This window comes from Misgurnus anguillicaudatus, chromosome 21, assembly GCF_027580225.2.
Source record: "Misgurnus anguillicaudatus chromosome 21, ASM2758022v2, whole genome shotgun sequence".
Taxonomy (NCBI): domain Eukaryota; kingdom Metazoa; phylum Chordata; class Actinopteri; order Cypriniformes; family Cobitidae; genus Misgurnus; species Misgurnus anguillicaudatus.
This window is the reverse complement of record NC_073357.2, coordinates 46,287,632-46,304,553: the sequence shown is the minus strand read 5'-3', so window position 1 is coordinate 46,304,553 and position 16,922 is coordinate 46,287,632. Positions and strand designations below refer to the sequence as shown.

Below are 16,922 nucleotides of genomic sequence, written 5' to 3'. Positions count from 1 at the left end.
ACAAAAAGCACACACACTAGATTAACTGAGTTTATTTTCGTTTACAGTTTTTTTTACTTTTACATAAATTTATGTGTACAGAGAGGTAGAGCCAGGATCTTTTCAATCTTAAAAAAAGATGCACTAATGTCTAAGAGCGTTTTTCATAAACATTTATGAGCACCGTTTACACAAAAGGGTTCACGTCAACGTACAGTGCAAATCATCACAGTGTATTACAAAAAGGTGATTGTCAGAACAGTAATATACAAGGTTTGCATACAGACAGGCACACAAATGTTTTTACTTACAGTATGTGCATGACACATTCCCACAGGTAACAAACATACAGGTGTACTGAAACCTACAATACGACATGGCTCATACAACTTCATATATATTTAACACTGTTTTGTGTTACAGAGAGGAAAGGCTTGGTAACATAAATGTCTATAAAATGTAACATGTGGTGATAAAAAAAATTGGTGTAGCCAGTTGCAACCTGCGGCGCTTTTATGTGGTATAATGTTATAATGTTAAAATAAGCAGAAAATGTGAAAGCAGCTTGATATGAATAGTTTTGAAAAAGTTAGAAAATCATATTTAAAGTTCAAAAACTATATGTTGGACATAGCTCTGTTTTATTTTATTAAAACTTGTCCCTTATAAATACTTCCCTTCATATATATTGTATGTATTGCTTTAAGGTTTATCAGTCCTTCACATTCCGGATAACAGCTTTATGTCTGTGAAACTGCAGACTTAAGAATGTAAAAAAAATAACAATTGAAAAGCACAGTATTTTAAGCAGATATACAGTATCACATAGGTTTGAAAACACAAGAGATTACTTGTAAAAAAATATATCATCACGGAAGAAAGGCATTAAGATTGGTCTCATGGTTACATGAAATTGTGGCAAAGCCAGAAAAACGTACAAATGCTCATAACTGAGAGCACAAATTTTGTCCATCTAAACAACTCTCTTCCAAAAGCGTTTCACAGAGAGAAATTTGAGATGATGCCATCTTGACTGCTAGAGCGTTTGAAGCCAGATGAATAGCTGAAGTAGGTCTCACCATCAGTGCTGACATCATCATCATCGTCATCATCAGCAGCATTCAGCACTGGTGCCGAGCTGTTCCTACGCCTTGACAAAAATAAGTTTTGTTAGTTACATATAGTATTTCTACATTACGTTATCTTGTATATTTGCAAAAGTTGGCATTTTATGATTTTTTATACTGTAATTTCTCTATAAAATGTCATTTTATCATTAAAGGGGTTTAGCTTACAACATGGTGCTTTGACTCTAGGTCAGCAGCCAGTAACACGTATCATTTACCTCATTTCATTGGCTCAGCAGTATGGTTTATATTATTTACCTCATTTCACTGCGCAGCGACTTGAGCTGAGTCTGAAGCTGTTCATTGGCCTCCTGTTGCTCCTCCAGGTCCCTCTGCAGTTTCTTCTTGCTGTGCTCCAGTCGATCGATCTCCTCCTCTGCCTCATCCATCTGTCTCTTCAAAGCCTTCAGACGCAGATTCAGCTGAACAGATACACAACATGACATTGTTACCCTCTACGTGACATTTTTAATGTTTTCCTCAAGTGAAGAGATCTTTGCTGACCTGATCTTTCTGATCCTGCAGTGATTGATGCTCTTCATCCACTTGCATCATCGTCTCCTTCACCTTACGCTCCAGTCGACGGTTCGCCAGCTGCAGGTTTGCACGTTCCCTGGACACACAAATATTTCTTTAAAAGTCTAGAAAATGTCATTTTAGAAAAATCACATGATGTCATGTCTGGGAAACACAACGTATTGGTTTCCTAGTTTACCTCTCTTCTGCCTCTACTCTTTCCTCCAGTTCCTGGATGCGATTTTCTAGCTGGGCCACCAGTCCTTCTTTACTGGGCTTCTGAGATCCCTCCAAATAAGCAATTCTGCTCCTCAGATCTTTATTCTGCTCCAAAAGATAAAGATATGGTTAAATACACAGTACAGATAAAACGATTACCAGGGAATTCTTGCATAAACTTTGCTAGTTATTAGTTTTAATAAAGTATCAGTGGTGTCTCATGACTGCTCATCCGAGGGGCGCTAATTCAAAATAAGTGTTCGGAGTATCATGTGTGTTGCTTGCGTTTTCATAATATGTGTTTGTTGCGTCATGTGAACCATGTGCATCACGTGTTTTGTCAAAATAAGTGCTGCTCCACACGCGTCAAAACGTTTATGATAAAAAAGACGCTCACGTTTACAAAATACACGCAAGACACTCCCTTAACAGTAAACTTTGATTACGCATGACATTATACGAGTATCTGGCAAACGCGAGCGTCTCTTTTATCATAAACCCTTTAGACGCGTCTGCAGCAGGCACTTATTTTGACGAGACATGTGATGCACATACACGCACTCGAAGCGCAGAACACATATTTTGAAAAAAGGAACCACACACATGATGGGCTACATACATGTTGTGGCGAACTTCGCATCAAGCGCCCTCGAAAAAAGAAGTCACCGGCCACCACTGTAAAGTATGCTGATTGTTTTAAGCCAGTCATCTATCAGATGGCTGATGGCTTTGTTACCTGTCTTTCCATTGTGATCTTGTCACACTCCAAGTCCTGTTTGCTGGCTCTTTCCTGCATGAGCTCACTCCTCATCTGTTCCAGCTATTACACAAACACAATACAAACATTAATAGCAGACCATACCAGCCAAAACAACAACATGAACCCCGCCCCAAACAGCTTTTGCACCATGATCTTGGTATAAGATTATTATTAGTTTGGTTGAACCCGTCTTTTCCTATTTTAAGTATAAAAAACTATGGCAATAGAAAAATAACCTTATTAAAGATAAATTCTTTAAAATAAGGTCCTTATATATTACGCAATTTTTCTTTTATATATCTGTAGATGTTTTTACTGGAAAACAAGGCATTTCTGATCAAGAAAGTGAATTTTTTGCTGTGTAGTTGTTGTTCAGCGATCACATCTGTATGTGGTTTGCTGCACCTGCACCAGATATGTGTTTTCTATAATTTCACCATATTTGTAAGCACCTGTCTGAAATTTTCCTATCCTAGACTATTTCTCAGCACATTTCAGGCACATACACTGATCCCTTAAAGGAATAGTCTACTCATTTTCAATATTAAAATATGTTATTACCTTAACTAAGAATTGTTGATACATCCCTCTATCATCTGTGTGCGTGCACGTAAGCGCTGGAGCGCGCTGCGACGCTTCGATAGCATTTAGCTTAGCCCCATTCATTCAATGGTACCATTTAGAGATAAAGTTAGAAGTGACCAAACACATCAACGTTTTTCCTATTTAAGACGAGTAGTTATACGAGCAAGTTTGGTGGTACAAAATAAAACGTAGCTCTTTTCTAAGCAGATTTAAAAGAGGAACTATATTTTATGGCGTAATAGCACTTTTGGGAGTACTTCGACTCGGCGCAGTAACACCCTCCCTCTCCCATTATTAGGGGGAGAAGGGGAGCGGACTTTTCAGGCGAGTCGGAGTACTCCCGAAGGTGCTGTGGCGCCGTGGAGTATAGTTCCTCTTTTAAATCCGCTACGTTTTATTTTGTACCACCAAGCTTGCTCGTATAACTACTCGTCTTAAGTGGGAAGGGCGTTGATGTGTTTGGTCACTTCTGGCTTTCTCTGGATGGTGCCATTGAATGAATGGGGCTAAGCTAAATGCTATCGAAGCGTCGCAGCGCGCTCCAGCGCTTACGTGCACGCACACAGATGATAGAGGGATGTATCAACAATTCTTAGTTAAGGTAATAACATATTTTGTTATTGAAAATGAGTAGACTATTCCTTTAAGCAGAAAATGATTTTTGACTTGAATACATTATACCTAATACAAAAGGCCCACATAGAGTAGAACTAGTACCTGCCTTCGGATAGTAAAAAATAAAGGTGGATATGAATAAAGGGATAAAATTGAAAAGAAGGAAAATAAAGCGATTGAAAATAGAAGACGGCTCTTTTTGTCTGGTGCCAGGCGGCAAAATGGATGATATTTTATCTCAATTAGTGTATGACTGAGGCACAGGGATGAGCGGGATGTTGTGCGTGTGCCGCTCTACCCTGCAGGGCGCTGCGTCAGCAGAGCAGAAAACACACCGAAACTAATCAAAGCAAGAGAACCAGTGAGACAGACAGTGAGAGCGTGTGAGCAAAGAGCGAGAGATTACTCTCATTTAGACAGCCGCCCCTGCACCTGCTGCCACAGAACGCAGGTGTGCCCATCCTGACACCCCCCCTGCCCACCTCTGTAACCCGTCGGCGTCTCCGCAGAGCCCTCTGCTGTTTCCGTGGAAACTCACCTTGGCCTTAGAGTAACACTATTGTGTCACTGTGTTTGCTTTGATTGTCTATTTCCAGACAATTAAAAAAAGCTCCCGCGCTTCTCTCCTTCATAATCTATTAATCACTTCTTCATTCCTGATCTAGATTCACTGTTTTGCAGGGGTCTAAATGTGGTCCGACAGGTGCAATTGGACCAGAGCACCAGAATAGCCTCAGTTTGGGAAAGTTGAGTTTGAAACAATAAGTGAGGAGAAATGTAGGCTGCTCATGCTCAAAGTTTTAAGAAGTCAAAGGTCGGACCGTTTGATGCACGATCCATTTAAAAAAAAATCAACTTTTCCAAGTACACACAAAGATCTGTTTTGCGCCCATAAAACACTGAAGCAAGAATTCTCACACTGGCATTGATTGCACAAGGCATGCCCTGTATCTCAGGAAACATGTATCATCTGTGCCTCGCATTGCAAAATGTTCCCTTTACCCGGCTTATCAGTCAGGAAGGAAGAATTCTCGTCTGCCTGTTGTTTTCAACTTCAGCTTGGTGCATTTGAAACTATTTCACAAGCCTTGACACTAGTTTGCGATGCCAGGTCGCTTGCATATTTTGGCCAAAACTGAGCTTCAGAAAAAGGTTTTTATTGATGTCTGAAATTTGGACAGGCAAGCTGCCAATGAGAATGATTATGCAAGCTTATTTAACAATGCGCTATACGCTTCAGTCCTTTCTCACTCAACCGCTCCATCTTTAAACTGAACTTTTGAGAGCAGAAGTGAATAGTGGATCAAAGACCTGGTTTAGTTCAATATCATTGTTAACCAAGATGATTCAGAACGCTTTTCTTGAACCCTATTCACACAAAATTTTTGTAAAATTGGCTGAGGTTTCTGTGTGAACACAAACAAGTTCCATAAATGTTCTGGGTTCGTTCCTGTAAAGAGGACCCAGTAACATTGCCGTAACATTTACAGAACACATCCTGTGTGAACAAGTGGAAAAAGCAATGCCGTAAGGGAGGTGCCGTAGTGAGGACACGCGTGTCATCGCAACAAGTTATGATTCAGCTCTTTGACAAAGGGATTTAAACTAACATCAACATTCACAATGAGAAATTTTGGCAAAACTGGACTGAAGCAGAGATCAGGGAGCTCGTCACTATCTGTGCTGAAGCTAAGTTCCCTTTCACCAACATGAAATCACGCATAATTAGCAAACTTTAGACGCTGTGGAAAAAACCTACCAAATGCAAGACTTTAAATACATCACCCTCTTTATGGGATCTTTACGGTATGTGTGTGAATGCACACACAGATTCCGAAAAATTATTGGCAGTGTGAATAAACCAAAAATCAAACAATCTCGGACAAATCCCGAACGCATTTTCCGTAATCTTAGTCTATGCATTTCTGGAGTAAATTTTAAAGGATTCGTCAATTTTCTTAAAAAAAATCCAGATAATTTACTCACCACCATGTCATCCAAAATGTTGATGTCTTTCTTTGTTCAGTCAAGAAGAAATTATGTAAGATTTTTCAAATTTTAATGGACCCCAAAACTTAACAGTTTTAATGCAGTTTAAAATTGCAGTTTAAAAGGACTCTAAACGATTTCAAACGAGGCATAAGTGTCTTATCTAGCGAAACGATTGTCATTTTTGGCAAGAAAAATAAAAAATATGCACTTTTAACCCACAACTTCTCTTTTTCCTTCGGCTCTGTGACAAGCCAGCGCGACCTCACGTAATTGTGTAATGACGTCGAAAGGTCACGAGTTACTAGGGGTGGCACGGTTCACAAAACCCTCGGTTCGGTTCATATCACGATTTTATGGTCACGGTTCTCGGTTCAGTACGGTTCTTGTTGTTATTTTTTCTTTTAATTTTTTAACACTCCAGAAATGTATAATCTTATTAATGTATTAATTAGCCATATTTTAGGATACAGTATTAAAAAGTTATATCATGTAATCATACACAATCTGAATTCCATCTCTGAGGAAAGCCAGGCGAGATTTTGATACAGCAAGAGGGAAGACATTGATGATTTCAACATGCTTTTCATTTATTTGGCAAAAAAATAGACTGTGTATTGCCATCTACATGAACTTATGTGCCTTTTTAACACACAAAGATAACTTTCATTTTTCAAACTCCCAACTTCAGTGTAGCTCTTAGATTTATCATTGAGAGAGAAACATAAAGTTTACACTTGTAATATTTAAATCCGTCTCTTTTGCCCACTTTTGACCACTTCTGTCCTGATTATTTTGAGGGGCAATTTATGAAATAAGATCGCGTAACTTTCACACGCTAGCAAAATGAAACTACGCGAAAATCAGCCGCTTTCGTTTTATCAACGAAAGGCTAAAAATAGTGGTGTTCACCGTGTGTTTGCGGCAGAAGTCAGAAAAGACGTAAAACAATTGTGTTCAGTACCTCAGATTAGATAAATGGGCAGAGACAAGGCTGTCGCGTGTGGCTGTTTGAACACATTCAACCCATAGACTGCATTTCTATCTATTGTTTTATTTCCGCTGTCATCATAGGTATCATGAAATAAAAAATGTTTCCACACACCAAACTTATACGACGCTGGCGCATCCTCCAACACAGACAAGGCAGACTTCCTTCCCACTTGCCATTTCTACATGTAACATGACCTGCAGCACTCACTCTCCACACCAGTCACTTCTTCTTTCGCGCGATTCGCGAAAGGAAAACACTCTATCTGAGGTCACATACAGGGCACGAGGCTACATACATTGCGCATGCCATGAACCATCGAACCGTGCGACGCACACACGCTCCGAACCGAGACAAGCGAATCGAATGGACAATCGTTTCACTAGATAAGACCCTTATGCCTCGTTTGGGATCGTTTAGTATCCTTTGAAACTGCAATTTTAAACTGCATTAAAACTGTTAAGTATTGGGGTCCATTAAAATTAGAAAAATCTTGGAATTGGCGTTTGCAGTTTTTGTGATCTTTGTGTAATTCTCACCTGTTCTCTCCCTCTGTCTATTCTCTCCATCAACATGTCTCCACTCTGCCTCTCCTCTTCCAACTCCATTTCTAATTGTGATACTCGATCCTTTATGGAGATACAAGCACCATATTAAAACACAGCTAAGGGACCACTCGGATAAAAGAAACGAAAACTATATAGCAGCACAGCAACTGTACCTCCAGGATCTTGGTCTGTCTGGATTTGTCAATCGAGTGGGCTTTGGTATCGGCCTCGACCTCCAGATTAAAAACCTTCTGCTCCAAGTCTTTTGCTGTCCGCAGTGCGTCATCTCTGTCCTTCTGGCACTGCCGCAGATCCTCCTGCATGTGAGCCAGCTGAAACACACAAAGTAATTAACACTGTAGACTTATAAAGTTCACCAAGATGACTATGAGCATTCAAACAGTTGAAAACAACATTAAATACTGCATTACCTTGAACTTTACAGCAATTAAATTAATCTAAATTTGGGTAAAATAGTGCATGAATTTTGCCCATTTAAACATTCATGCTGTGCTACATACTTTTTACTGTCCTGTACCTGCAGTTACAGTTTTGGCCACAAGATGTTACCTTTGAGTGATCTCATGCACACTTAATTGCCAAAACCAGTGATTACGGTGTTATTTATAAGTAGTTAAAAGGACCATTATGTATCTTAATTTGTTTTAAGCGTGTAAATCAATCCAGAGCAGGTGAATTTCAGACTTGATGTGTGTGATGTTTTTGTTTAAGAGGTAAACATTAAAGGTGTACAGCTCTAGAGGAAACAGCTGTTTGACTGAGGTCATGTATTATACGAGGACATCGTGTTAGAGAGGAGTGCATGTGCCAGAGGAAATTCGGGAAGGATGAGGTGTCATTAGGTCATCATTCGGAGCCTGTACTCTTCACAGGAACACCACATCCTTCTTTCCTTCACACACACGCACACACGTGCAGAGGAGGATGTCTTAGTGTTTCATGTCTTTTATACTTTTATTGTTTGTTTTTGTTCTAATCTCTCATTATTGTTTCCTTATGACATTGTATCTCTCTCTCTCTCTTACTCTTTTTCTTTTGCACTCATTGGATACTTTTGAATTTACCTTGAATTTAAGACAAGCTTCCAATGCATCAAAACATCACGTTTACTGCTCTCATACAAATCTAAATGCACTTTAGACAAAACCAACCACATATTTAGAGACAAAAGTGTTTATAAGTCGAAGCTGAACCTTGTGAGCAGCACAAATGTGATTCCCAGCTCAAGGTTCTTTGCTGATAAGTTCCCTTCCCTCCTCCCTGTATTTTACTTTCCATATACTCCTCTATTACATAGGAAATAGAAACAAAACCCAAAAATATAACTTAAAAACAAGTAACTGAGTCATATTAGAAAAATTTAAAGTATGTTTAAGATATTTGTGTTGTTTTTGTTTCCGCCAAACAATGATCCGCATGAAGAGGATTGTGTGATATAAAGGCATCCAGTAGACAGGACTTGTGTTACAGTCAGTCGGCTCTGAAACTAGGCTAGATTCCCTCTTGTTCTCAACGCATAAAGTGTAAATGAGATTGAGGGGGGATGGAGACCTCTCTCACCACTTCCAGAGGACCTCATTCACAAAGCTGAACATATCAAACAATAACATTCCTCAAATGCCACTGTGTTGACAGGGTTAAGGCGAATAATTGCATCTAAACAGCAGAGGTCAAAGGTCAGGCCCACTTGGGGCTGTTGGGTATATAAACTGATCAGCTGGATATACACTGTGAACACAAGCTGTAAGAGACTTAAAAATCTGATCTGCCAAAAGAATGCCGGTCGATGATTAATAGCTATGAAGAATGTTCCAGACGTTTATTTAACACTGAGAGACCTGATATGCTGATATTATCTTGAGAGATAATCTCTGAGAGAAAACGAGAGAGAGAGAACTAAACAGAATAAAATGCATACACATTTTAATGTCAGATTTGCAGTGATATGCATATTGCAACATTGTTTTTTGTCAATTTAAAGGAAAACATCACAATTTTCAATATTTTACTATGTTCGTACCTCAACTTAGACAATGCGTGCACTTAATCTTTGTACAGTGCCTTGTGAACGTGTTAGCATTTAGCCTAGCCCCATTCATTCCTATGGCTCCAAACAGGGATGAATTTAGAAGCCACCAAACACTTCCATGTTTTCTCTATTTAAAGACTGTTAAATGAGTAGTTATATGAGTAAGTATGGCTGCACAAAATAAAACTTTTGTTTGGAGCCATAGGAATGAATGGGGCTAGGCTAAATGCTAACACATTCAAGAACGCTGTACAAAGATTCCTTTAAATCAATCCTTTCAGTAATTGGTCTGATTAGTTAGTTCCTAGATACATTTAAGCATTTAGAAATATTTTGCTGCTTTTTAATAAATGGGCGCAAGTTTCAAGTTTTTGCTAAACATAGCTGATTTTTTTCCTCTCCGCTCACCTCCTCCTGAAGGTTCTTGGTGGTAAGACGTGACTTCTCCAGCTCCAGTCCTCCCTCTCTCAGCTGTTTCTGCAGCTCGGCCATCTCCCTCCGGTTCTTCTCCTTATACATGTCGATCTGCTCCTGAAGCTCCTGAGTTGAGCTCTGAGATGCTTCTACTATCTCACTCATCTACAGAGAGAGTATTATATCCAAAAATTTAAAACCACTGAAACAATAAAAGGTTGACAGTTCCTCTTAAATAGGGTGACCATACGTGCCATTCTTCGATTTTGTGTTCGTCTTCGGGAAGTCGTATTTGTCGACCGCATACGTCATAGAGGATTATTATTATTATTACAGAAAAGCAACCGTTACATTTTAAGGTAAGAATGAAACTACGATTGTAAATCTTATGTTTTTAACTGAATGGTGAATGCGGTCAACAAATACGACTTCCGGAAGACGCACCGAAATCCTGGACGGGATGCGTCCGGGAAGAATGGCACGTATGGTCACCCTATCTTAAATCTATCAACTGTTAAATGAACAGGTAAAGCTGCCTAACCAGCTCAGATTGTGTCGGGGTAAATAATTATTAAAGGGATAGTTTACCCAAAAATGTTATGTCATGTTGTTACAAACCTGAATACATTTCTTTGTTCTAATGAACACAAAGGAAGATATTTTGAGGAATGTTTGTAACCAAACTGATCATGAGCCCCATTCACTTCCATAGTAAGTATACCTTTTTTCCTACTATGGAAGTCAATGGGGCCTCTGATTGGTTTGTTTACAAACATTCCTCAAAATATCTTCCTTTGTGTTCATCAAAACAAGGAAATGTATACAGGTTTGTTAGAAAAAGTAAGTGAGTAAATGATGAGAGAATTTTCATTTTTGGGTGAACTATCTCTTTAAAGGGACAGTTCATGCAAATAATGAAAATTCTTTGTTTACAAATCCTTATGATGTATGTAAGGAATTATTGACGACGACCCATTGAATTATTCGAAAATAATGCACACCCAAGGTAGTAATGTTGCACGACGCGTAGCGGAGAAATAATTCAAAGGACCAAAGTCAATTGTTCCTCTTATACCACAGTTCCACAAACATTACTCTGGTGCCTATTTTTAAGACACTTAAAAGGTTAGGTGTGCAGTTTACAAGAAAAATAATCAACACCCATGGAACATTTCTCAGCCAATCAGAATACAGCATTCTACAGGCCCGTGGCATAAGTAAGGAATAATTGACGACGGGCAATTGAATTATAAGAAAATAATGCACACACCCAAGGTGGTTACACTGCGGGTATGCATTATTTTCAAATAATTCAAAGGACCGGAGTCAATTATTCCGCTTATACCACGGATACCACAAACATTGCTGTGGTGCCTATTTTTAAGACATTTGAAAAGTTAGGTGTGCAGTTATCGAAAAATAATGCATACCCATGGAACATTTCTCAACCAATCAGAATACAGCATTCAACAGACCCGTGGTATAACATAACATAATCATCATGCATTTTATTCAAAAGCTTTGTGTGAAGTCATTTGGGCCATTTTTAAAAATATTTTATAGTGTTTCTGTCATTCTGCACCTTGACATCCTTAGTCTATATTTTCTTCCATTTTATGAAAGGTAGGGCAACTTTAAAAAAGAAAATTACCTTATGTGGTCCTAAAAAGAAATTAAGTAATACATGTTTGAAACGACATGTGTATATTAACGAATTTTCATTTTGGGGTGATGTATCCCTTTTATAAAGCCTCACCTCCCGCTGTAGTTTCTCGACGGTCCGGTCAAGCAGCCTCCTCTCATCTTCAATCTCATTCTTGGTACTTTTAAACTGCTCTTTCTGACTTCGTTCCTCCTTCAGTTGTTCCTGTAGCTCATGGTGCTCTTGAGTCATTCTGGTTAAGTTTCTCTGTAGATGGAAAATGTCACAGCAATGTCATGGCATCCCTTAGGCCAATAACTGAAATATTATGCTAACTGTATGCTGACTGTTATATATGTTATATAACTGGTTTCAACACTACACAGTTTTAACCCTATGCGACTTGAAGCAAGATGCGTTAGCAATGCAAAAGGTCATGGGTTTGAACCCAGGGAACACACAAACTGATAAAAATACAGTGTAATGCACTCCAAGTCGCTTTTGCATAAGACTAGAAGCTGGGTAAACCAGACTTGAGGGTCTCACCTGCACATCCTCCAGGCGAGTGCTAAGGGCCCGGTTCGCTCTGGTCATTTCCTCTTCCTGTTCCCTGACCTCAGCAAAAGACTCTTCCAACTGCCTTTTCTCTTTCTATGGTCAAACAAAGACATACAGATGTTTTAGATCTCTGGGCCTGGATATCTAGACAAAGCTTAAGGCTTTTCCTCAGACAAAAATCAATGAGGAATTCCGGCTGATGGAATTCCAGCTGGGGCAATCTTAAAGAGATAGTTCACACAAAAATAAAAATTTTGTCATCACTCACTCATCAATCATGTGTTTAAGAAACGATATAAGTTTCTTTGTTCTGATGAACACGAAGGGAGACATTTTGAGGAATGCTTGTATCCAAACCGTTCGTAAACTTCATTCACTTCCATAGTATTCTTTTTCCTACTATGGAAGTCAATTGGGGCTCATAATCGGTTTGGCTACAAACATTTCTCAAAATATTTTTTTCCTGTTCATCAGAAATGTATACAGTTTTGTAACAACATGAGAGTGAGTTTTCAGTTGGCCTATCCATTTAATATTTGCTTGGGACACTGTCCCTATTGATTTAACTAAATGGCGTTGAGAAGTTCGCGTGCAACTATTGCCTTGGGGCAGTGTGTGTGTGTGTGTTTAATGTACTGAAGCGTGTTTATTCTTTACACAATGAAACAGAAAGCTGAAAGTACCTCCAGACGGCCGGCTCGCTCTCCCAACCGGCTCTCCTGCATCTTGGCATCATCAATGATGCGGTTCAGTTTGGCCACTTCGTTCTCCAGCTCCTGTACTCTTCTGCGCAGTCTATCCACCTCTTGAGATAGACGGCTCGCTTGGCTCTCAGACACCTTACGTGCTGCTTCCACTTCCTCCTTCGCTTTGTTGGCCGTGGCATTGTTCTAGAGACAAACACAAACATACACAGACTTTAAAACAGGACGTACTTCACCTCAAACCCCATGTGAGGAAACTGCAGTCTGGGCTGCGATTCAATTACATAATATAAGGAACATTCTGTGAAAATATAACCTTGAGATCTTTAATACTGACTGAGTAAGGTCATGTCAAAGACTGAGATTAATGTAAAATCAATCATTTGATGCTCCGAATCTCATTATTAGATTATGAAAATTATATTTTAAAAATTGTATATTTGTAACCAGTCATTGGCATGCGTGCCAAAAGGTCATTTTGGACACCGGTTGTGTGATCAAACTCCATAAACCCTTGCAAATACATTTGCCCTTATGGAAAAGTGAATGTGGGGCAACAGGCTCGTGCCCTTCTGACACCCACTTCAATGATGTGGCCCAATGCATTGAGTCACACCAACAGGTGTGCGGCTAAACTAAACTGCCCTGTCCAATTTACTAGTACTGTTGGTTTAGAGTTAGTTAAGCATGTCTCCTTTTCCTCTGCCGTCTGAATGACTCATCCTGTAACACTATAGAGCTGCCTGACTCTTTAAGCCTTTACACAAGTCATCTCTCAACATGAACGAATTCCTTAATAAGACTGCGCTCTCTTTGTGGCCATCTCTTTGTCAGGATTTGACGTTCTTCTCCACAAGGTTTTCTGAATAGGGAAGCGGACGGCCCTGTTATGCCGCTGTGCATATAAAACATTATGAAAATATTGTCTCATTCTGCAATTTAGACTTTCATGAACCATTTGGACTTGGTTGTCTATGTAACCTAAAAGAACACAACAAAGAGCCCTTTGTGGGGCTCTTAAGCTAACAAACGGAGAGGTCTTAAAAGCGGAGACAGTTTTCATGCAACGACGGTCTCTTTATCCTGTTGATGACAGCTCAAAGATTTTACACAACATGGTTTCAGAACTGGAAGAGCAGGTAGGTAGTTTGCTATGCATGGGGGAATGTCACATAACAGGTTTGGCCATCCGCAAGCCGCTTCAGAGGAAGACAATCTTTAATTTATAGCGAAACAAAGACAAGGAACGAAAAGCCTACAAGACATATTTTTTGTTAGGGCTGCTATCGGTAGTCAACACAGTATTTCATTACAAACCGACCATGGAATCAAGATTTTAAATGTTTACGATAAATAACACAGGTGTGAGAGTTTACAGAAAACCATGAACTGTAATTGCAAACCCTGTGATTAGCTGACGTCCGGTGAATGAGTACATGTGTTGTATGTTAATGTAAGGTCATCTGATGTCTAACATAACATTGACTCAATAGCAAAAAAGGGTGGATTCATTTTCTGCTTACAGTTCAAACTCCCGAAGCCCCTCCGAGAAACTCAATCTCTCTGCAGGTCTCACTGGTCAGTCATGATTTACTCATTAACCACAACCAAAAACAACCCAGGCAGCTCATACTCGAACAAAAGTTCAACTTTACAAAAGTTTTGTTTTGTTAAACGACTTTACTATTTAGTAGATACTTCACTGCAATTTTTGTTCATTTATGTTGAAAAAGCTTGAAAAAATAACATTATAGTCAGTGCAGTATGTGCTTAAACCTGAAACTTTAATTCAAACATGAACCTCTATTAACACAGCAAATTCATCAACAAACAAAAATGTATTTTGAAAAAGTCATTCTTGTGAAAACTTCCACATTTTTGAAGTGTAAATCTTCTGGAGGTCATGGTGGGAGTGCCTTGCTAATATGTATCTAGCCTGAGACAACATACTCCAGCTTGGTCACTTATCTATCCTTGCAAAACTGCAGAAAGATAAACACTCAAAGTTTAGTAAAAAATGACCCCTTTAAAATTTGAAATATCAAATCCTTTGTTTGCAGAAAAGCTACACAGTGATCCGAGTCGGCTTATCGCAATGTCTGTGTCCTTCAGAGAAGGTTAAAATTGTTTAATTGTGGCAATATTGTTTTCCTCACATGGACTGAGAGAATGTTGGAAATATTTTATCACTGATAAAATACAGGACTGGGGATGGTGCTAAGAAACTGTTGTACTGGAAAAACTCCAGTGTTGGTATTTAATGAACGTTCACACGCACATTCACTTATCTTTCCATGTCCCAGTTCCTTCAGTCAGCTCTTTGGACAAAAATACCGGTAAAAATACTGAGCTTTCTATGTTTGTTCCGCTATTTCTGTTCTCTAAAGCAGCATTATAAAGCACAGACCGGAGTACAATGTGATCTGAATGGTGCTTGCTTGGGTTGTTTATCTATAGTTGGGCATTAACCAGCATTGTTAGTGTTTTAAAAGCTTAAGAATAACAAAAGCAGGAGAATCACTTCATGAACTCAAATCATGGATGTCGAGCGTCTCCAGGCTTTACAGCCCTAAATCATCATTGTGTGTCATTTATGGCACAAACAATCACAAAAACTAATAAACCTGTCTAAGCCATCCCAAATTCACCATGGGAAATTATTTTCTCTCCTACATGCATGGTACCTTCAAAGAGCTAAATCTTTTTAATCCACTCCTAATCATCCAGGTTTTAAGTTGAAAGCATTATCAGGGTGGGAGGGTACAACATAACCTTAAAGCCACCCAGAAATGAAAGCAAGTTTAACCGTAGATCAACCCCACCATGTAAACCCTGCTGGACTGCACACTATCACATACAGTATATACTGCCAATTTAATTTTTTTTTTTTTTTTTGATCTGAATCAATTTAATCACTGGTGAACACATATTTCACACAAAGAATACAGAATAAACTTGTATAAAAATATAACGTTTCAATTATATGATTCAGAGAGGCAATGTTGTAGATTATTCGATCAAACTTATTAAACCAGTTGATGATCTGGATTATGACACAAACTTTTAATAGTACTAAAGTGTCACATTAACAACAAACACAAAAACAATGCCTTACAGGAAGTGATTTCATCTGCGTTATACTCGGAACGAACGAATTTACAGGAAATCCTGCTTTCTCAGTGTCCGAATTCAGTGATTTTACCACCCTGAAAACAACCGAGCTCATGTTGTCACCGCAGCCAAGAGCAATTAGTCATTTATTCCTCTGGCCAACCTTTCAATGTGACTTCTGTTTACATGCCAGGCACATTTCTCAAGAAAAGCAATGTGACTCGACGGAAAGATAAGAAAACACAAGCATAGAAACAAAAGTCATCCAAGCCACTTGAAACTTTATCAGGCTACCACAAAGCCTTCAGCTCTTGAATACCGCACCTACACCAAAGACTTGAGCTTCAGTTTAGCTTCAAACAACCCTCTGTCTGTTTCTTCATCTTGGAGGTATATGTTACAATAGCTTTGCTACCAAACAAAGAGCACACAGACACAAATGTGCCGAAGCAGGACGAAATGCAGAGGACGGGCGAGAGGTGCTCAAGCTGGAAATGAAAAAGCGCTGGATGAAAAGCACTGGCTTGCGTCCAGTTGCGTAAGACGGTTGTGTTCACCTCCTTTCGTCCTTCGATGGGCATTTTCTCTGAATGAGGAGGGTTTTGTAGATGCTAAGCAGCTGCTACAGAGGTTAAAGTGCACACGGTTTAAGTGATTTTTAAAGCCGGTCAGAGATATGCTGGGAAACCAGAATTAAATTATTCTGCATGCAAATGCTCAACTGGACAGTTGTTTTTCCTTTGAAGTCATTACTGCTCGTAAGTATGTTTGGGATGTTTAAAGGGACACTCCACTTTTTTTGTAAATGGGCTCATTTTCCAGCTCCCCTAGAGTTAAACATTTGATTCTTATTGTTTTGGAATCCATTCAAGCTGATCTCTGGGTCTGGCGCTGCCACTTTTAGCATAGCTTAGCATAATCTATTAAATCTGATTAGACCATTAGCATCGCGCTCAAAAATGACCAAAGAGTTTCAATATTTTTCCTTTTAAAAACTTGACTCTTCTGTAGTTACATCGTGTACGAAGGAAGGATCGGCTGAAAATAAAAAGTTGCAATTTTCTAGGCAGATATGGCTAGGAACTATACTCTCATTCCGGCGTAATAATCAAGG

At 39.1% G+C, this 16,922-nt stretch overlaps 1 protein-coding gene across 1 annotated transcript in view; it reads right to left on the bottom strand.

The window, feature by feature from the left end:
* Positions 1–16: 16 nt before the first annotated feature.
* cgnl1 (cingulin-like 1) overlaps positions 17–16,922 on the bottom strand; it is a 34,466-nt gene continuing 17,560 nt past the window's right edge. The window contains exons 9-19 of the mRNA XM_055209827.2: positions 12,677–12,883; positions 11,982–12,086; positions 11,550–11,702; positions 9,788–9,958; positions 7,503–7,661; positions 7,321–7,410; positions 2,578–2,661; positions 1,822–1,946; positions 1,611–1,719; positions 1,365–1,528; positions 17–1,129 (exon numbers count right to left, since the gene is read on the bottom strand). Coding sequence (XP_055065802.2) covers positions 979–1,129; positions 1,365–1,528; positions 1,611–1,719; positions 1,822–1,946; positions 2,578–2,661; positions 7,321–7,410; positions 7,503–7,661; positions 9,788–9,958; positions 11,550–11,702; positions 11,982–12,086; positions 12,677–12,883 — 1,518 coding nt within the window. The 3' untranslated portion in view covers positions 17–978. The remainder of the gene's footprint in view (positions 1,130–1,364; positions 1,529–1,610; positions 1,720–1,821; positions 1,947–2,577; positions 2,662–7,320; positions 7,411–7,502; positions 7,662–9,787; positions 9,959–11,549; positions 11,703–11,981; positions 12,087–12,676; positions 12,884–16,922) is intronic.